The sequence below is a fragment of the Polypterus senegalus genome, chromosome 2, assembly GCF_016835505.1.
Source record: "Polypterus senegalus isolate Bchr_013 chromosome 2, ASM1683550v1, whole genome shotgun sequence".
Lineage (NCBI taxonomy): Eukaryota > Metazoa > Chordata > Cladistia > Polypteriformes > Polypteridae > Polypterus > Polypterus senegalus.
Window position 1 is genome coordinate 172076906 of NC_053155.1, and position 22343 is coordinate 172099248.

A 22343-nucleotide genomic window follows, 5' to 3' on the forward strand; every position below is an offset into this window, starting at 1 on the left:
AGGGAGGCCACCCTCTCGTCCACCGGGGTAAACCCCAATGCACAGGCTCCAAGTCGGGGGGCAATAAGTATGCCCACACCTGCTCGGCGCCTCTCACCGGGGCAACTCCAGAGTGGTAGAGAGTCCAGCCCCTCTCAAGGAGATTGGTTCCAGAGTCCAAGCTGTGCGTCGAGGTGAGTCCGACTATATCTAGCCGGAACCTCTCACCTCACGCACTAGCTCAGGCTCCTTCCCTTCAGAGAGGTGACATTCCACGTCCCAAGAGCCAGTTTCTGTAGCCAGGATCAGACCGCCAAGGTCCCGCCTCGCCACCACCCAACTCACACTGCACCCAACCTCCTTGGCCCCTCCCATAGGTGGTGAGCCCATGGGGAGGAGGACCCACGTTACCTCTTCGGGCTGTGCCCGGCCGAGCCCCATGGGTGCAGGCCCGGCCACCAGGCGCTCGCCATCTGCTAAATGCCATTAAATTAAAATGCTTTACCTGTTCTCAATTCTGAAGGTACAGACTAGGAAAGCAACTATGTAGCGAGTGAGATTCAGATGCATTAATTGCGGAGGTTTTCTCATTGTTAAACCATGGACAAGCACAAGGTCAACTACAGTAGCATGAATATCATCTTATACAGTCGACCCTTGATATACGACCAGCCTGACATGCGAACAACTTGATTTACAATCAAAATTTTTGTTTTGATTTACAACCAACTTCTTGCGTTACGACCCGAATGCGGCCACGTGTATAATTGTAAACAAACAAACAAACAAACAAAGCGTCAGTCGGAGCCCAGATACATGCTTTTGTGGATGTAATTTCGGACAGTGCAGTGATTTATCTGTATATATAATTCACTAAGACCATGGCAATCAAGACGCATAATTGCTAAGGAAGGAAGAGAAGGTAACAAAGGTAAAGAAAGCGATTGTTAAGGGATGTTAGCTAGCAGGCTGGCGCGGCACATGATGATGTCATCAGGCTGAGTCAGCACCGGCTTGCTTTGGAGTGTATTATTACAGCAGTCCACAACACGACCAGCTTTGAACTGAGTGCTTGACTACTGTCATTATTAACTTGAGAAACAGCGATCACAATCGAAACGAAGAAGGAAATTGTGCGGAAATATGACAGTGGTGTTCGTGTGACCGATCTCGCTAATATGTACAGCATGTCAAAATCCACCATCTCGACAATTTTACAAAGAAAAGATTTGCATAAGGAGGCTCCTTCTAAACAATAACCACCTTCCGTTTCTTTCTCCTCCCTTCCTGCAGCCCAAAGATGTCAAATTAAATGGTGAGTACAGTATGAAATTGTTGTTTCTGGTAGGCTAGGCACTTTTTATAAATTTTTGGTTAGTACATTAGAAAAATTATTGGTGTTTTGGTAAATTATGCACATTACACAACCCATTTTTATTATGAAAAGGTTAAGTAAGTGTTGCTGTGGGAGGATCAGAGCGCATTATGGGTATTTCCATTATTTCTTATGGGAAAAATAGTCTTGACTTACAACCAACTTGAGTTACAACCAGCACTCGCGAACAAATTGAGTTTGTAAGTCAAGGGTCCACTGTATTACAGTTCTTTGCTTTTCTCTACCTCTTCTGGCTCCCTCTCTATTATCCATTGTTGGTTCATCCAAAAACAACAACAGCAAATGCATATGTGGCTTAATTTATAAACAGTCAGTAGTTTAGCTTCAAGTTTGAAGCAATTTGACATACAGTACGGTGTTTTCAGCTGGAGAGCTTAGTGCTGAGCGTAAGTTTTGATACCTTGTGTTTGATTATAGAGAGGAGTGTTTTCAGACTGACTGTATGGTGATGTTTCACCAATGAGATTTGTGTTTGTGTTGTGGAAAAACTTTTCTCTGTTTTCAATGAAGTCATTCACGGAGATTAGATGAAAATGCAGAACAGTTGTTTATGCACATATGTCTCAGTTCATTCTGTGAGCCATCAAGAAAACAACTCATTCCCTTTTTCCTATTTCCATTAATTTATCAAATACCTCACGTAATCTGACTCTTAATAAACAGAATTCTATCATCTTAGCTAATCGGCTACATCCACCAGTAACTCTGCATACATGTCGATTCATCCATTAATTTAAATATTGCTTTGTTAATAGGGGTGTCCTACAGGTCTTCCTATTGATCTTATCACCTCTTCATAATAGGAGTGATTGACTTTTCTCACTAGTTTGTTCCCCCTTTTTAAGGAGGTGTTCATTACACATCTACTTCATTTTAACCTTAGCATCTATCTTGGTGACTACTCTAGATAAGGCAAAAGCCTCACCTAAAGCAAATGGTTATCTAGTTGACTGTTAAAGATATAGTGCTTAAGCAATTGAGAAAAACTGCAATAAATTTGCAAGCCTTTCTGGAGACAATGTTTCATTTTGTCATTATAGGTTACTGAATGTAAGATTAATGGGCAAAAATGGCAAATGTATGTTTACAATGAAATTTACAACATGATAAGGTGTGCAGAAAGTTAAGGGGTCTGACCACTTCCTGAATCCACTTTATAAATATTGCAATGGCAGAGGGCATTGGACTGAGGTGTTCTTGTTCCTGGACGGGACTATAAAGTGGGTGGATTGTGGGGCACAGCCATCCATGAAAGTATAATCTCAAGATATGCAAGATGGCAGAACTCCTGATCTATTGCACCTATGCATACATCCACAGGGTATGTCGGGAACTGTAGCCCTTTTGGACAACTCAACTGGGAGCCACAGAACAGTAAGAGAGAATTATCATTATTTCAAGGAGTTTCTGTCTGACCTGTAAGTACTACCATCATGCTGTTTTATGGTATTGGAAGTACTTCCAGGTCTGGCATAAATAAAGGCCACCTCATCTCACGGGGAGTTGGAGTTGGTGGACAACACTTGCTGGGAGTTGTGGATGACATTTTCAATCAAGTAAATAATTATACAATGCTCACTAATCATTGTGCTGAAGAGTTGTGACATGTTACATATTTATTAGCAAATTGGAGAAAGAACATCATTGTGTATTATACACATGACAATTATGACCCTGTAAATGTCTAAATAACACAAGAATGAACACAGCTTGGAAGCATGCGCTGAAAGCGTGTTGCCGCACCCACCACGCGACAAACCACCCGGATCGGGACCTGAGTGCAGCAAGTGACACCTCAGCATCACACTGGAACAGTGTTTAAGTTTTTTTTTTACTGTGGCTGGAGTGCCAATCCTGCCACCAACTCGCAGGGGCAGCACAACATAAAACAAACTATAAAGAAACAAAGCTCCACTACAACTCTTGTATTAACAACATTGTCCTGTTAGTCATATCACTTTCTATGCACTTTAAGGATGCACAGCAGCAGCAAGGGTGTGCTTGGTAGCACATGTAAGGATTATAACCCAAAATATGATAAGAAGCCTGAAAAATTAAAATATTACTTGGCTGACATAGTTATCTAGAGTAACGTACAGACTTTAGATACAATTGGTTACATTTCTTTTCTCAATTGGAGCACAAGCAGGTGAAGTGACTTGCTCATTGTTATACAACATCACTGGAAGGATTTGAACACACAATCCCAAGGCTTGAAGTCTAAAATCTTTACCATTACACTATAAACAATTTAACATGGTCCATAAAGTAGTTGACTAGGTTATACTGCAGATGTTCAAACAAAATCAGAAGTGAGATTGTAGTCTTTATGATTCCAACATGCAAGAATCAATGGGGTTGCGGTTCATGATCTTTATTATTCACTTACCTGGAAGTTGACATTATTTTAATGTTTTTCAAAGAGACAATAACATTTTTGTTATCTAAGATGTGTGGAAAACATTTGACTACACATGCCTTTGCAATGCTTTCATTTAAAGCTTGCTTCATATATTTTTTTTATTCAATATAGTGCATGAAGTCTGTGAATTCAAAACTCAAAACCAGAGAAATCTCGGTCAGTTTCAGTCCTCATCTGAAGTCCATAAAAACTGAGTTTTTTTTTGCTACACAAAATAAAACAATTGTGTAGCTTAAACTACAAAAAAGAGGCTTGAAGACAATAAGAGACAACTTGTTTGGTCAGTCATCATCTATATTTATGGCAGCTAAAAAGCACGAAGAGCATCTGTACAGAGCCATGACACAAGTGGAGGGTATTGGCGATATATAGTGGAGAATCCTAAACATGGTACTCATTACTCTCTCTCTCTCTCCCTTGTTTTTCAAAGAACTGTGGCTCTGACACCTTCTACACACCAGGTAACACATTTAGCACATACACCATAAAAACCCAGCAGTATCTGAATGGAGGCTTTCTTTGATCTTATGCCATTTTCTGTTCATTTTATTTTTCTTTCTCCTGCAATACTTTACTTGGGCACAATACTGCATTCTGGTTTATAAACCAATAAAGATTTGCTGTCAGAGTTGCTAATGGTGCATTGTGAATTTCCTGTGATGAACTGGTCCCAGGGTCCACCATCTTTTCAGCTGTTTAGGTCCTGGTTTCTGTAATTTGATGGATGTAGTAAGTCTGTATTATTTTTGCATTTTAAAAAATACTGAATGGAAACAGCTTTCAATAATGCGTTTTATGAAATAAAATTACCAATATAGATGGAAATGAGGAATAACAAGCACAGAGCCATACATATAAAAAAGCTAATACACTGTTTTTATTTCATATAAATTTTGACATTTTTAAAAATTAAGCTTTAATATATAAATTCCCTCTTTTTAACACAGTATTAATGAGTATGCACGTGTGTATTACATTTTCTTATGTTAAAACTCTGAAACTGATAACTTGTGTAAGGTAGAATATTTGATCGCATTGTTTAAATTTACACTTTCAGAATAAGCTGTCAACCCTTAAGATACGTTCAAAATAGATTTGATGGTATGACAGTGCCACTTACAGGTCACTGTTTGCAAAAGCAGTAAATAAATATCTTTGGTGCATTTTACACTGATTCAAAATGTGTAGTTTGTTTGGATAAGGCCATTTGCTCAGCTGGCTGTGTTACAAAAATCATGTTTTCTTCTTCAGAATAAAAATAAAATACACACCTTAAGGTTTCCTACTTTTAAGTGCAGTAAGATTTGTTTAAAAAGTAGGCCTAGATCATACTTAACATACTGTATACAATAAATTAACATGATAGATTATGTGTGAAGATTCTCCTTTGTAAATGGAATTCATTTGATCGATGGCTTTTTAGACTGGCAAATCTACTGTACAATAGCCTTCAGTGACTGGACAATTTGTCTCTCCCACAATGACCTCAGTTGTCATTATCCTTACTTGAAGATGTCTCCTGCATATAAAATAGAGAAAGAAATAAAATTATGTATTTTCATGCTTTATGATGTTTCAGTCAATTAAGTCATCTTTATTAATATCCAACACATAAGGAGGTCTGTCATTTATTCCAAGTGCAAATGGAATCATCAGTATTAACATTGCTGTATGTATTTAAAGAAAACATAGTTCAAAAATAGTTCTTATTAAATTAATGTTAAGCACAGAAGCAATATCCTTCATTTAAGGAATAATCAAAATATAATTTGTTTATAAACTACATGCAGTGTGAATTTCAAAGACATTTTCCACAATATGAATATAAAAACATTTGATCACATTGTTTACATCCATACTCGTCACTCTGCCCAACTTTCACAGTAAGCTGTCACATCTTAGGAAACCTTCAAAATAAGTGGAAATCATAAAATAAGGCGAACATCTAAAAAAAAATATGCATTTTTGTGTACATTTATTGAAAGCTCCAATTCTTGCATATAACAAATAAGCTGCTGTTCCAGCTGTATGTAAACAACAGAGATCTTTTTGTCACCTGTTTTGTTTTTACTTTGCTGTCAAGGTGAAACAGAAAGCTGTAAATAAAACCCTTAAATTTCTCTGAATATTCTGTACTCCTGTACCTTGATGTATGAAACAAAATATGTAGGCTTAAGGCAGAAGACAGAGAGACACTTTTCAAAACTATGATTCCATTTGAATGCACTTCTTTCCCATGCAGAAGTGTACTTTTCCATATAGCCAAACTGCATGTGTATGGGACATTGTGAGCAAACAGCTGGATACATGACATTTGGATTACGTTAGTAATTTGAGATTTTGTTTAATGTTGTACAAGGTAGGTTTCCATTAAAACCTGTTGTATCTAGGAATATTGTGATCTCCATTTTCTAAGAAAACATGAGATTAAAAGTTCTTTTCAGCCATCAGTATTAACAATGTGGGATAAGTAAAAGTCTCAGATAATCCATCCATCCATTATCCAACCCGCTATATCCTAACTACAGGGTCTGCTGGAGCCAATCCCAGCCAACGCAGGTCGCAAGGCAGGAAACAAACCCTGGGCAGGGCGCCAACCCACCGCAGGGCACACACACACACCAACCACACTCTAGGGACAATTAAGAATCGCCAATGCACCTAACCTGCATATCTTTGGACTGTGGGAGGAAACCGGAGTACCTGGAGGAAACCCACACAGACACGGGGAGAACATGCAAACTCCACGTAGGGAGGACCCGGGAAGCACACCCGGGTCTCCTAACTGCGAGGCAGTCTCAGATAATGTAATATCATATAGTCATTTAAACACCACAGCAAATCAGTGTATGGTAAGTAGCTCAAAATGTCACTGGATTTGATTTTACTATATTATTTATTACATTAATGACTTGAATACTGAAATATGTCAGAAATAAAATATGCACTCTGTTTATAAAAAAAACTGTTTATTACTGTTTAATAAATGACCACTAATATTTATAATAGGAAAGTTTCATAGTATTTATTTTGTACACTTCATAAGTTAATGTTATTGTTTGTGTATAAAGCTTCAGTATTTAGTAATTTACAAAATTCTATGCTTTATGAAATAGTGAATACAAATTACCAATCAAAGCAGAAAAACAAGACAGTAAGCAAAGAAAGATGTACAAAAATGAGAACTAGGCTAAAAGTAAACATTTTCCAGTGTTTTATCAATGAGTGGCTTATACTTTAAAACCTGTCAAAAATCATCAACATTTTTGTTACCTTTTCATTAAAATTCGGTTTTTCCATTTCATCACCTTCTTTATTTTCTGTAGTTTCTGGATCATCATTATTTTTTATGGCAACATCTTCTGGTTTTGAAGAAAGAGTGACCTCCGCTGTATCATTGTTGATTTTTGATTCTGCTAGAGATTTATCTGGAGAATTCTCCATGACTTTTACCTCCTCTTTACACTTTTCAGCTTCCAGTGTACTGCCACCAGTTGCTTCTTTTTCTTGCTCCCTATTATTGCTCTCCCCATTATTGTCCTTGTTTACAATGCAAGGCTTACTCTGTTCTACAGATTCATCAGACTTGGTCATGCAGATTTCTTTGTCTTCAGGAAGCAGTTCATTGTCGTCTTGGGCATCTTGAGGATCTTCATCAGGCTTTGAGTTAAACACTTCATCATCTTCAGGGTGCAGAGGTTTATCTTCACTTGGAGAAGAAGTATTACTTACTGTATCATCTGATCCTGATTTTCTGAGCCGACGACTTGGAGGACGACGTTTGATTGAATGACGAGCTCGACCCTAAACACAATGCAAAATCAAAAATATTACTTGTGAAAAAGAAAAATCAGGGCATATGTGTTTAAAAGGTCAAATTATCAATAAATCAACTGTTATGTCCAAGCGTGACATGTGAATATTCAGTTGAAACAATATATTTTATCACAGTTTTGTAAACTCTTCTTTAATAATTAATTTATATGATTGAATCATCGTCATCTCTACTAGTTTAAGGCCACTTTCCAGGTTTACTCAGGTTAACAACTTTCCCACAAATATTTTCCAACATTCTCCATGATCCTCTGCATCTTTTGCGGTGAGGCATATTCTGCTTATTTCATCTGACAACATTTCCAGCTTCTTCAGCCTACTTCTTGGTCTTGTCCCCTCAGTGGCGTAGCGTGGGTGTCAGCCACCCAGGGCGGAGGAAAATTTCGCCGCCCCCTTATTTAGGTATTTCAATTTAAAAGACTAAAATATACAGTAATCTTTGCCGCCCCCTACAAGTGCCGCCCAGCCGCCCACTACGCTACGCCACTGTGTCCCCTCCAACTCCATCCTGGTGCATCTGTTCACCCAGTCATTCTCTATCTATCACTGTACATGTCCAAATCACTATATATCATCACCTATATCATTCTATTAACCCAGAATTTGTTTTCTCTTGTTACTTAACACCTCAAACATCAATCTGATCTGTTTGTAACAAAACTACTGATGAGTCTCAGAGAACTGGACAAAAAAAAATCATTAATTGGATGTAGAAGTGCTCAGGCCAATTCTTTTTGAAGAGTAGAAATCTGTAATGTCAAATGAAATGCTGTAAGTGTTAGGGCAGCTTGAGCTATTGTGGTGATTAGTAAGCCTGGTAGGCAGAAAAATCCCTTTCAGAACATAAGAAACATTTTGAGGACGATGTGCCGTTTAATTTAAAATTTAAGAAACCATCAAATTCAGTTCAGAAGACCTTGAAAGTAAAATAGACCCACAATCCCTTATCAAAAATCTTTGGGATCAGATTTGTGAATGGCAATATGAGTTTTTTTCTTAATTTTATCAATGAAGTATTATTTACAACTAATGTTTAGAGGATTCTTTAAATCTTTTGCACCTGTTCCATTATTACACTGCTTGTTAATGTATTCCATGAATTACATACTCTCATTACATACACAGTGGCGGACTGCTAGTTCTGCTGACTAATAAAAATGAAAGCAGGGTTTGCATTTTAGGTGTTCCCTTTGTGGAATTTGTATATTATTCCCATGTGTGTGGGTTTCCTCTAGGTGCTCTGGCTTCTTCAGTCCAAAGACATGTGGTTTAGATGGATGATGATGTTAAATTTGCCCCTGATATGGGCTGGTGCACTTTCTAGGGAGTGTTTTATATTTTTGCCTCCCACTTTTCTTGACATTGTACAGGTCTTGCATTATGCTTATACCTGACTGTGACCCATCGGATACTATTGGTCTTAAATGAAGTTATCTCATGTACCATTTTAGGAGTTTATACTGTCTCAATAAAGTTTACTCAGCTAAATTCCTCTGTAACAAATCTGACTAGCTATTGCACCTCAAATTTGTCAACCCTGAACTCAAGGTGCTAGAATTTGCTGGCATCTTTCATACTTTGAAGGGCTTTCGGAAACAAGTTTTCAAGAAGTCCAGCATTAAGCAAGACCTGCATTTTTACAATTTGATTGGGGGAAGCAGGTTAGTCTGTTTTTAGGCTTTAACACTAGAATTAACAGAGCCAACGAAAAAACTCGTAAATACGGCCCACCTTAAATCCCTTCGCACCTCTCCATCAGCGTCTTTTGTCTTCTAAATGTGTCGATATGCCCAAGCAGCCTGCTATACCATTCCCCCCCACCGCCTCAGAATGGACAAGAAGTTCTTCCAGTTCCTGCCTTGATTGATTATCTGGGAGTGAGCTACCCAGAATTGTAAGGGGGAATAATTTGATGTGTGTTTTGTGTCTAAATGTTTTAGTAATAAATGACAAAATGTAGACATGAACTGTATAATTTGTAAAAGCTGATGGCCAAATATCAAATAAACACTTTCACAAAAGGTGCAAGTACAATATGACAGGTGCTGTGGTTAGAACTGCCGACTTATAATCCTGAGGTCATGAGTTCGAAACCAGCTCCCCGGCAAATTTACCGTTTTTAGTAGTGAGCTGCTCTTATAGTTAATATCCATCCAACTATTATCCAGCCCACTATATGCTAACTACAGGGTCACGGGGGTCTGCTGGAGCCAATCCCAGCCAACACAGGACGCATGGCAGGAAACAAACCCTGGGCAGGGCACCAGCCCACCGCAGTACTGTTAATATTATACAATAAAAACATACATTTAATTTTTGTCTGTAACAGCCGGTGTAAATTTATAGCACTTGTAAAAGTTAGCGTTTTTTTTTTCACTTTTATTTTCTCAGTCATGATAACGATACAACATTCCCCTAAGATCTGACATGGTTACTTTTTATATGAAACTGGGAATAACTGTAGATGTGTGTGGTGTTTGAGACAATGGAACTGGAAATTCTCTGATCTGGAGGGATAAAAGCTGACACACAAATGCTGGTGAATCTGCCTTCTTCGTATCTCACCGTCACATGAAAGTTTTTTATTCAGTTTTATTGAGTGTTCCTGCAAACGCTGAATTAGTATGCACCTTATGGTCCATGATGTCAAAGCCGCACTTACAAAAAAAACAGCGACATAGGTATCTATACTAATAAAAGGCAAAGCCCTCACTCACTCACTCACTCACTCACTCACTCACTCACTCACTCACTCACTCACTCACTCACTCACTCACTCACTCACTCACTCACTCACTCACTCACTCACTCACTGACTCATCGCTAATTCTCCAACTTCCCGTGTAGGTAGAAGGCTGAAATTTGGCAGGCTCATTCCTTACAGCTTACTTACAAAAGTTGGGCAGGTTTCATTTCGAAATTCTACACCTAATGGTCATAACTGGAAGGTATTTTTCTCCATTAACTGTAATGGAGTTGAGCTGGAATGATGTGGGGGGGGCGGAGTTTCGTGTGACATCATCACGCCTCCCACGTAATCACGTGAACTGACTGTCAATGCAGTGCATAGAAAACCAGGAAGACCTCCAAAAAGCACTTAAGAAAACATGCATTATATAATTGAGAAGGTAGCGAAACAATAAGAAGCGAGCGAGTGACATATACTACCATATTCATGAGTGCTGCTACCTCGGAAAGAAAGCAAGGTGTAAACCTAAACTTTAAATTAAGTTCATAGACAGGCTACCACTGGCGTTTCACATGCCCACAGGTAATGCGGGATACAAGTTTAATGAGAGGGCGAGGATATAAAGAGAGTTTTGATCACTTTGTAACTAAGTTAAAATTGTAGGTGAAGGGGTGTGCTTATGCAAATTCCGAGAGACTGTGTTTGTGGGGGATTGACAGTTAAGGCGGGTGGGGGAGTCACGTCATCATCTCCCTCCCATTCATCTCATTTGCTCTGAGCTGAGCTCGGCTAACGCCGTCTTCGAAGCAACCGTCAGACTGCCACCAAATACTCACAGAAAAATCCACAAGTTAATACACACGCTGTCTCTAGAGTTTCTGCACACTGAATCCTCCAGGCACTACTTACAAAAGGTTACATTGACAATCGTGTTACGTTATTTTTAAAATCTTTCCTTTTCTTAGCACAAGCACAGCTGAGAAGCTTCGATGCATGTGCTCCATAACGCGTTAAAAAATAATGCATTTAATCACACTTTGCATTACAAGCAAAGGGAGCTTTTGTCAATGCATGATTTCCTGGTACACCGATTACATTGATCAGCGCATCCCGATTCATTTTACCCTTGCACCACCTTAGTTTGAGAAGAAGTATGAAAAATATGAGGTTAACACAGAAAAACAGATCACCAATTCAAGCTTTATGAATAATCGATTCGCCATCAATAATTGTTTTGGTAAAGCCATCCTCCTTCCATTTTATAATTTTTCCGCCATTTGCCATGATTAAATGAACGGTAAAAAGTAAGAGCAAAGCGAGGGTGACTTATTTAGGCAGGCATATATATGACAGCAACACTCATGACAATGTCAATCATGTTACGTTATTATTAAAATGTTTCCTTTTCTTTTTCATTACTTCTTTAACACACTACTTCTCCGCAAGTAGCGGGTATTTTGATATATATATATATATTATATAATATATGAATGACCTCCAAAGAGCGCTGAGACTTTTGATATCATGAACGTGTCTGCAAAACTGTGGTCTCCTGCCCTGCAAAAGTCGAGCAGCCAGCGCGCGTGCATAGCTGTGCCGGCCTTTGAGGCGCTGACTGCGCTTCTGCCTTAAGTCAAAGTGAGCACTTTTAATTTTTTTCATCCTCCCCCTGCGCTATAGCCCAGACAAGTGCAAACACGGGACCCCTTTTCTACACCACGGCAAAATAATATTAAGGCGATTCACACTTTCTTTTGCACGTATACGATTATGAGGTCCTCACCTCGGATTATGAAGACACGCACAGGAGTGGAGGACTGACAGTGCCATCACAGCCGATTAATGGCGAGGACGTCTCACCAGTCTACACAAGACCCACGCGACTGTCCCCAAAAGGCGATCATAACGTCAGCGAACACATCTCTCTATACTATATAAAAGAAAAAGGCAACTTTCCTTTCTTTACACCTTTTTCCCTTTTATCCCAAACCAAAGCCTTTCTCTCTTAACACTGCAGAGGACACAAAACTAATTTTCTTTAAATGCCGGTAAGGCACATTACCAGAGGCACAAATTTGAACGTTCACATAGAAAATGTAATTTCTATACCACAGCCGTCGTGTAGCGCCTTTCAAAAGGGATCTACTACCGAGAGATGATCCATATACATTTTAGCTGCTGTTAGTTACTTACCTGTTGTGTTACACAGTCTTTAAAATGTAGTTTACCCGCAACCACTCCAGTAGTGCTCAATGTACCTGTACTTCTTAAAACGTTAATGTTTTACTGTTTAATAACTTATAGACTATATTTTATTATTTTTCCCTTGCACTCAGTGACCAAAGCTATACACACACATATAGACACATACAAACATACACACAAGTATGTGTATATATATGTATGTATGTATATATATATATATATATATACACACACACACACACATACATACATACATACATACACACATATATATAATTTGTGTGTGTGTATGTATGTATGTGTGTGTATATATGATGTAGATAGGTATGTATATTTATATGTGTATATGTAGATATGTATATAGATATGTAGATATGAAGATATGTATATGTATATGTATATATGTATATATATATATGTATGTGTGTGTGTGTGTGTGTGTGTATATAGCGGTGGTGTTGGAACAGAAGCTTGTTGATGTTGCATCATCTTTTGCATTATCCATCACCTTTTCTTGTAAAAAGTGACTACAAAGTTCATCTGCAAGGTGAGCAAAGAACACTCTTCTTTTCTCAGTGGCCCCCGTGCATGCCTTGTACAGTACATTCGTGTTGATCGCCGTCAAGTCAAATGTGTTATAGCATACAACTATTGGCCACCTGTGTGCTCCTTCTCGCACTGAATAAGCTCATGCCTTCTGGTGCATGATGTCAACATAGCATCGTGCAAAAAAGAAAGAGACAAATATATGTGACATTTTGAAGAAATCATTTTATGACCTGAATAGTACCAATCATAAAACATCGTCGCACTAATGCAATATTATTTGAAAATGAACAGCATCAGATCGGGTGTGAATTTATACTGGTGCTGTAACTTAGAGTCAGATAAGAAGGTGGTGGGAGGGAGTGCGTGAACATGACTGAGAGAAAAAACTGAAAAAAAGCTAACTTTTAGAAATGCCATACATTACTGTATTATAAATTTGCACTGTTACAGACACAAATCAAATGTATGTTTTTATTGTATAAAATTAACAATAAGAACAGCTCACTACTTTAAACGGTAAATTTGCAGGGGAACTGGTTTAAAACTCATGTCCTCTGGATTCTAAGTCAGCAGTTCCAACCACAGCACCACGGAAGCTGCGGTATTGTAACTTGCACCTTTTGTGAAAGTATTTATTTGATATTTGGCCATCAGCTTTCACACATTATACAGTTCATGTCTACATTTTGTTATTTACAGTAATCCCTCACTATATCGTGCTTCGACTTTCGCAGCTTCTCTCTATCGCAGATTTTATATGTAAGCATACTGTATGTAAATATATACTGCAGATTTTTCGCTGCTTTGCGGATGTCTGTGGTCTTTTTATTTCTGGTACATGTATATGCTTCCTCAGTTGGTTTGCCCAGTTGATTTCAAACAAGGGACGCTATTGGTGGATGGCTGAGAAGCTACCCAATCAGAGCACGCGGTTAAGCTCCTGGGTGCTGGTTGGCTCATAGACGAAGAGTGTAGAATTCGATTTCGCTTTGCGTTAGCTGGCATCTCATCTCGCTCATTCACAATCAACGTGTTTCTGTAGTCAAGCCCTTCGTTATATCTACAAAACGATCTGCTCCTGCTACTGCTTCTTGGGCTGTGCCCAAGTGCCAACTGAAGATGCTAACAATTGCCGAAAAGATAAAATTGTTGGACGTGTTGAAGGAAGGGAAAAGCTAAGCCGCTGTAGGACGCCATTACGGCATCAACGAGTCCACGGTTTGTTATATTAAGAAGAAGGAAAACAATATATACGATCTACAGCCGCAGTGCCCTTTAACCAGGGCGTGAAGCGAATTGTAAGTGGACATAATAAGGCGGTAGTCCGGATGGAATCTGCTTTAGGGATTTGGATCTAAGACTGCCGGAAGAAGAATATCCCCATGGACACCAGTATCATCCGAGAAAAGGCCAAGCAACTTCATGATAGGTTTGCGGATGCTGGAGATGCTCTAGACGATGTCCTTCAACCTGGAACTTCTGTTGAATCCCCCAGTAAGAATTGTGTATTTACTGCCAGCAAGGGCTGGTTTGAAAAATTCAAAAAAAGGTTCAACTTGGCCAGTGTGAACCTACATGGTGAGACTGCCTCTGCAGACAAAGCCGCAGCCGAGAAATATGTTGCCGACACGTGTGGTGTTATGGGTCCACAGCTCGCTGAGCAAAGGCCGTTTATTTTTAAATAAATAATCACCGCACTCGCGGCTTAGTGAGGGGGCGTTGGGCCATAGCAAGCCACGGGGCGATCTGCGGTGTGGGCATTTCTCACCGAGTGCACAGGTGAGGAACTGCCCACATCCGTGATTGTTCCCGTGGCTAATGAATGTGCTGCAGCTGCTATGGCCCCTTGCTGTATAAAAGAAGAGCAAGTCGGTTGTGAGGGTCAGGTTAAGAACGAGAGAAAAAGAAAAGAGAAGGAGACAGAGGTTATTGGGAAGCATGTCGGTGCAAGAGACAGAGAGCCACGAAGAGCATGTGGGTGAGCGAGCAAGTGAACGAGCGCTCGCAGGCAGCTGCGAGGGCCTGGGTGTTAGGCCTACAACCAGGTGTTGGAGTTGGAAGTTGCTCCTGCTGAGCGAGCAGGTAGCAGAAGTGACCGGGGAAAGGCGACTGGCCGCAGAAGGCCGGAAAGGCAGCGGGAGTCGGGAGGCTTGGTGGTGGAGTCCCCAACGTGAGTGACCTGGCCGTTGGTGGGAACCAAGTCTCGGGACTGGGATGAGTGCCAGACCGAAGCCAGGGATCGGGAGGTCTCCAGTCGTGTGTGTGTGAGATGAAGAGGGCAGCTGCAGAGAGTGTCTCACCTGCTGCTAAGCTCAAGCGGGATAAGCAGGTGAGACGCTAGCCCAGAAGAAGCACCGGGCTTGTTGTTGTTTTTAAAGACTGCTTCCTGAGGAATGTTTTAACCTCGTTTTTTAAAAGGATTGTTTTTTTCTATTGTTTTTTTAACCTCGACGTTTTATCGGATTATTTATTTAATGATTGAAAGACTTTGAATTACTGCACTATTTATTTGAACACTGGTTTTGATTGTATTTTTAATAAAAGCACTTTTGCACATCTTTACCATCTCCTTGCTCAGTTGTTGCCTCCACTGTCTAGCTCACCTCGGTTATATCTATCGACGGTGTTGGGATAAAGGGCTCCTGAACAGTGTTGGGAGCACGGAGCAGAACCCGCATCGTCACAACACGTTCAAGGCGATCATAGAGGAAGGCGGATATCGGCTTGAAACCATGTTTAATATGGATGAGACTGCCCTATTTTGGAAGTGGATGCCATCTCATACTTTTATTACAAAGGAAGAGGCAAAAGCACCGGGGTGTAAGCCTCACAAAGATCGCATCACGCTGGTCATGTGCGGCAATGCTGCAGGCTTTATGATAAAGCCTGGGCTCATTTATATGTCCAAAAACCCCCGGGGGCCCTGAAAAATAACAACAAAAACCTGCTGCCTGTGTACTGGATGCACAACCCGAAGGCCTGGATTACGAAACGCTTAACGTCGGATTGGTTTCACCAATGTTTCAACCCAGAGGTAAAGATCTATCTGGCAGAGAAAGGGTTGGAGTTCAAAGTCCTTTTACTTCTGGACAATGCTGGAGGTCATCCCTTGGATCTATCCTACCAAGGCGTAAAAATAGAGTTCTTGGTGCCGAATACGACGTCACTGATTCATCCAATGGATCAAGCAGTTATCCGGGCTTTCAAGGTACTGTACACCAGGAACAGCCTGCAACACATGGTCGAGGCAATGGACACGGATGATGACTTTTACCTGAAGGAGTACTGGCATAAGTACATGATCACATCGTGTATGGTGAACATGCAGAAGGCCCTTAATGATATAAAAAAAGAGACGGTTAATGCCTGCTGGAAGAAATTGTGGCCAGAAGTTGTGTATGACAATAAGGGCTTTTCTGCAGAAGAGATTCATCACTTGATGGTTGACAAAGCAGTCAGGCTGGTAAAACTGCTAGGAGGAGAAGGATTCGACGACATGACTTATGATGACGTCAATGAGCTCCTTGATGCCCACTCTGAGCCGCTAAGCGACAAAGATTTGGCCGAGATGACCAAGTCAGCGAGCGAGGAAGAACAAGCGGATCCAGCACAGGAAGAAGAAGACGTCGGCCTAACTCTCAAGCGCCTCGCAACTATTCTATGAATGGCAAAAGATCTCTAGACATCAGCTGAAGAATGAGACCCGCAAATGATTTGTTCTTTGCAATTTAAAAATGCTCTTGACGGAGCCACGGAAGTGTATAAGAACCTCTTTACACAAATGAAAAAGCAGAGCCAGCAACTGCCCATCATGATGTTCCTTACCCGCAAAACACCGCCTAGTACGTCTTCAGTGGAAGAAGAAAGTCCAGACGACAACAGCGGTGCTACACAGTCGCCTGAAGAGGCTCCTTTAGAAGAGCTGTGACAGTGCAATAAATGTCATCGTTATCGGACAAGTCATCGTGTCATTGTTGGTGAGCACCCATGACTAATTTTCTACGTACTTAGTACATGTACATACGTTTAGTGTAACTGCACACACATTTTATGCAATTTTTCTTGCATTGTACGTATTTATTGCCGGTGGCCTATCGTAATGGCTGTAACATATGTGATATCGGAGACACTCTATCTTTAAAATAACATTTAGGTTTTATGTACAACATTTACATGTTGTAGATTTTTCACTTATTTTTATATTACCTAATCAATTATAATATGTTTAAAACTGTATTATGTATTCAATAAAACTCCTCAATGATATACGACACATATGTTTGTGAGTAGTATATAAACAGTGTGTTTACATACATAATTTCAAAGAATCTTACCTAATAACTAAGTGAAGATATAGGGTTTATGCTGTATAACTGTGCGGGAAATGTTTATAAACAGTGTGGGAGAGTTTATAAGGGCTTAAAATATATAAAAATAATCATATAAACATATGGTTTTTACTTCGCGGATTTTCACCTTTCACGGGGGGTTCTGGAACTCAACCTCCGCGATCGAGGAGGGATTACTGTATTACTAAAACATGAAAAATGCTTCTGTTTTAACGATGTGTTTACATAGATTGTTGTAGACACAAAACACACATCAAATTATTTCCCCTTACAATTCTGGGTAACTCACTCCCAGATAATCAATCAAGGCAGGAACTGGGAGAACTTCTTGCCCGTTCTGAGGCGGTGGGAGGGATGGTATAGCAGGCTGCTTTCTGCTTGGGCTTATCGACACATTTAGAAGACAAAAGACGCTGATGGAGAGGTGCAAAGAGATTTAAGGTGGGCTGGAGTTTTTTCGTTGGCTCTGGTAATTCTAGTGTTAAATTTATTCTACACTAAGCTATTAATGCTGATACTCTCTTCTGACAATTAAATTTATCTGTGCACCTTTATACCTTACTTGGTATGTACCTGTAATGGATTACATGTAGTAACTACTTTTAGCTGTCAAAATGTTTACCTTGTTAGTGTTCCCATGTATGATTCTCTTCTCCAGAGCCTAACGATTTATCACAAAACTACATGCTGTTAATTACCTGCAAATTTTTGCAATTCACCTTCTGTATTCTCTTATGTGCAATAGTACAGACATATTGTTGACGCTATGAACACAACCCTTCTTCCTAATGGTGGATTAAATGTAGCCTTTGCATTTAGTGCAAAGCACGGCTGGTATCTGTATTTGTGCTTGCTTACTTGGTTGCTTGGCAGTATGATACTGCAGTGGAAAGGCTGCAGCCTCATAGTAAGCAGTCCAGGATTCATGTCTTGGGGCCTCCTTGCATGGAGTTTGCATGTATTCCCCATGTCTGCATCAGTTTCCACATTCCATAGACATGCAGGTTAAGTGGATTGACCCCATTGTGTTTACCCTGCAATAGACTGGTGCCATGTTCAGGGATTGTTCCACGTTTGTGCCCTATGCTTGCTGGCATAGGTACCGTTTCCCCATGACCCTGCTCAGGATTAGGGAGACTTAGCAAATGGTACGATACGGTAAATGTATTCATTTAACTGCAAATTCCTCCTAATATTTCTAATAATTTCTAGGTTTGTGTTTTTGAATTTTAATGCTATCAATAACATTAACTGAAAATTAGGATGAATTAAAGCTGCCATTGCAACAACTTCTAGCATAGTCTTTTTCCAGGCTGTAACACATCACATGTGTGTGCACTCCTTAAAGTTTACCACAGGTTAACTTTTAGGTGCAAAAGTCAAGCTAAAATAATAGTTCTTACAGACACATTCCAAACAAGCAAGCAAGATTCAGATTCAATGATATAATGTCAACAGACACTCCACACAGTGGGTATCAGGTTTGGGCCAATAAAAATACATTTGTTCTCCTGTTCTTCCTTTTTTACAAGATAGAGTTAGGAAATTAATAAAATCTAGTGTAGAAGCCCATTATAACCAAAGAAACGTAATATAACCAAGGTGCAAAACTCCAGTTACTAAACATTAAAAGGCACTAAAGATCCTGGGAAAGCAACATTGGGATTTGAACTTTAAACTGTGTTTATAGCTGAATAGAAAAACCTAAATGTCCCTCTTTATACTGCAGGTAGTTACACTTATACTTTTGAGAAAATTAAACAGTTGCCTTTAATATTACTGCTGACAAACTAGAGTATGTTAAAACCAAATTTTCCACAATTCCACACAAACTTGAAATGTTCACATCTGCATTTAAAAACTTTAATATATTCACATAATAAATGATAATCATTTTAAATATAACTGACAGAAAAAAACTGAACACTAAGGTTAGTTCGTTTTTATTTGCCAAAGCTATGCCTTGTGGAACTACTTTGATATACCTTGATTATCCTTTACTCTATTACCCATCAGTCTCTGTTAACTGTCAGGACCAAAAAACGCATGCTGGCGCCTACCTATTACTGTACTACTACTGCCATGCGGTACTCCGCGAGCTCTGCACATTGGAACAACTCTCCCTTCTGGTAACGCATAATGAATGTTCTTCCCCAGCACCATGTGTTCAGCTGTATTTTGAAATCACAGTGTCAGTTACGTGCCTTCAGTTCTGTAGATTTTCTCTTTTATTATAATTAACATACTATACATTGTTATGGCTAATGAACATAAGCATGTGGTGTTGGAATTGTTACAAAAAAATTTAATTATTAAACATTTATAAAACCGCAAAAGTGCTTCAAGTATTGCTTCAATTTATGGAGTAGGAAGAACAACAGTGAAAAGCTTGATGCCAACAAAATTGGAAAACTACTGATGGTAATGTTAATGTATTAATGTTAATGTTCTCCTGTATTATAATTTTTGTTTAATTCTGTTATGCTTGTGATGAGCTGTTGGGGATCAGAAAGTGTGTAATGAATGCTCTAATAGGACTGAGTGAAGGGCTTCTGTTCTATAAGGGGTAGACATGTCTTAGGACATGAGTAGCAGGAGAAGTTAGGAGAGAGAAAGGAAGGAAGTTTTGAGTAGAGGAGTCTAAAGACAATAAGCGGGACTGTTTGCGGTAAAGAGAAAAAAGGAACGTGAATGGCAGGAGATAAACTGATTCATAGGGAAAGCTTTCTTTTATTATTTTGGTGATATGTGCTCTGTAATCCAGATAATGCAGTATTAGAGAGGGCACCATTTATTACGGAACAAAGGCTCCAAGTAAAACGTAGAAAACTCTAGTACCACTAAGTTGTGTTTCTTTATTATGCTGGTTGTTACAATATTATATGAATTAATTTTGTTAATACTATATTATATTTTGTTTTCTAAATAAATATGACTATTTGCTAATCTACAGTATATCATTTTTAAAGTAGCTGTTCTGTTATCTGGTTGTTATCCGTCACGGCTTTGGTCCCATCCCCTGACAGACAATCAAGGTTTTACTGTAGATAGATAGATACAACTTCATTTGACCCCTGGGGAGAAATGTGGCTTTATAGAAATGCTTGTTAAATAAATAAATACACAGATAAATAAGTAAATACATAGACACACACACATTGTGGTCTGAGCGCACACTAAAATGACTAAAAAAGAAGAAAATTTAAAAGAAAGAAAACTTCTGCCTTTGCTTTTACAGTCACAGTGAGGGATTATAAAGGTATACTGCCAAAGGTACGAAGGAGCCTTCTGCTGAATGATTCATTGGTTGAAAGTAATCAGTGTTAGTGTGTCAGAGAAAGGATGTGCAGCATTGTCTCGTTTGGTAGTACTTCCAGGTTGTCCAGAATGTGTCCTACAAGCTTTCCCTTTGAAAGAGCTTGTTGATTCGGTGGGCCTTTCTTGAGGTGATGCTACTAGCACACGGAGTGTAAAAAATCACACTAGCTACCACAGAGTTGTAGAAGATGTGACATAGAGGTTCCTTGGTGCATTGAAATTCAATAATCAGTTTCTTGGTTTTGCTGATGTTAAGTTGCAAAAATTCTTTCTGCACCAAGAAACCAAGTTCTACAGCTGATTCCTATACTGTGTCTCAACCCCCTTATCAATAAACTGCATTCACAATTGTAAATCGTAATTAACATTTCTTGTTTTGATGTGCAGATATATTAACGTAAATTAATAAGTACAGTGAAACTCAAACAATACAGTGAATTGGCTATACAATTTTCATTTGTAATATGCACATCCCGTTCTTTTTCTTCAGTTGAAATTAAATTATTTTTCATTACATATTTCTTGCTTGTAAAAAATAGAAAGCAACATAGGCAAACCTAACAATTATAACAACTTTTAGGTTCCTAGATTAACATTTACAAAGCATACAAGGTACCACTTAATATTTTTTATTAAATCTTATTGTACCTTGTTAATATTATGCAGAACCGAAGTCTCTGCAGGTTTTTCAAATGTTGCTGGTTCTTCTTCTGATGACTTTGTGCGGACAGATGGACTGGAAGGAGTTGATGGAGGGGTGGCAAAAGGAGGACTGGGAAGTTTTATTCCAGGGCTTTTTGGAGATCCAGGCAGGGCTTGCGAAGGGAAAACTAAGTTGGCCTGAAATTCAATAATAATTCATTAATATATTTACAGGATATTAAACATTTGAGTTATTTCTTACTTTACACTTGCATTTTCCATTTCATACTTGCATGATAACAAAACAATCAGGTCACTACCACACACAGAATAAAAATATAGTTGTGCTTGTGTCCTTGTAATAAAATCTTACAAGTCATGCTGTGCTTATCAATATGGTTTTTCAGTATAAAACTGAGCAACTTACCTTGCTTTGTTAAAAGTACAGACACCATTTGGTGCAACAGGTTTAGTTCTATCTGATATACAGTAATCCCTCCTCGATCGCGGGGGTTGCGTTCCAGAACCTCCCGTGATAGGTGAAAATCCGCGAATTAGAGACCATATGTTTGTATGGTTATTTTTATATATTTTAAGCTCTTAGAAACTCTCCCACACTGTTTATAAATATTCTCTGCACAGTTATACAGTAAACCCTCGTTTATAGCGGTTGATCCGCTCCAGAGAGATAAATGGATTTCCAAGAAGTAGGATTCTTAATTTATAAATCTAATATTTTCGCAGTTAGAGCATTGAAAACCTGTTTACGACCTTCTAAATACGTTTTTAAACATTATTAGAGCCCTCTAGACATGAAGTAACACCCTTTAGTCAAAAGTTTAAACTGTGCTCCATGACAAGACAAAGATGACAGTTCTTTCTCTCAATTAAAAGAATGCAAACACATCTTCCTCTTTAAGGTGCGCCATCAGGAGCAGAGAATGTCAGAGAGAGAATAAA

The 22343-nt window shown here is 39.1% G+C and overlaps 1 protein-coding gene across 1 annotated transcript in view; it reads right to left on the reverse strand.

The window, feature by feature from the left end:
• Positions 1–4652: 4652 nt before the first annotated feature.
• The window catches only part of LOC120523551 (capZ-interacting protein-like), a 131776-nt gene continuing 114085 nt past the window's right edge, over positions 4653–22343 (reverse strand). The window contains exons 5-7 of the mRNA XM_039744953.1: positions 21390–21581; positions 7071–7601; positions 4653–5316 (exon numbers count right to left, since the gene is read on the reverse strand). Coding sequence (XP_039600887.1) covers positions 5284–5316; positions 7071–7601; positions 21390–21581 — 756 coding nt within the window. The 3' untranslated portion in view covers positions 4653–5283. The remainder of the gene's footprint in view (positions 5317–7070; positions 7602–21389; positions 21582–22343) is intronic.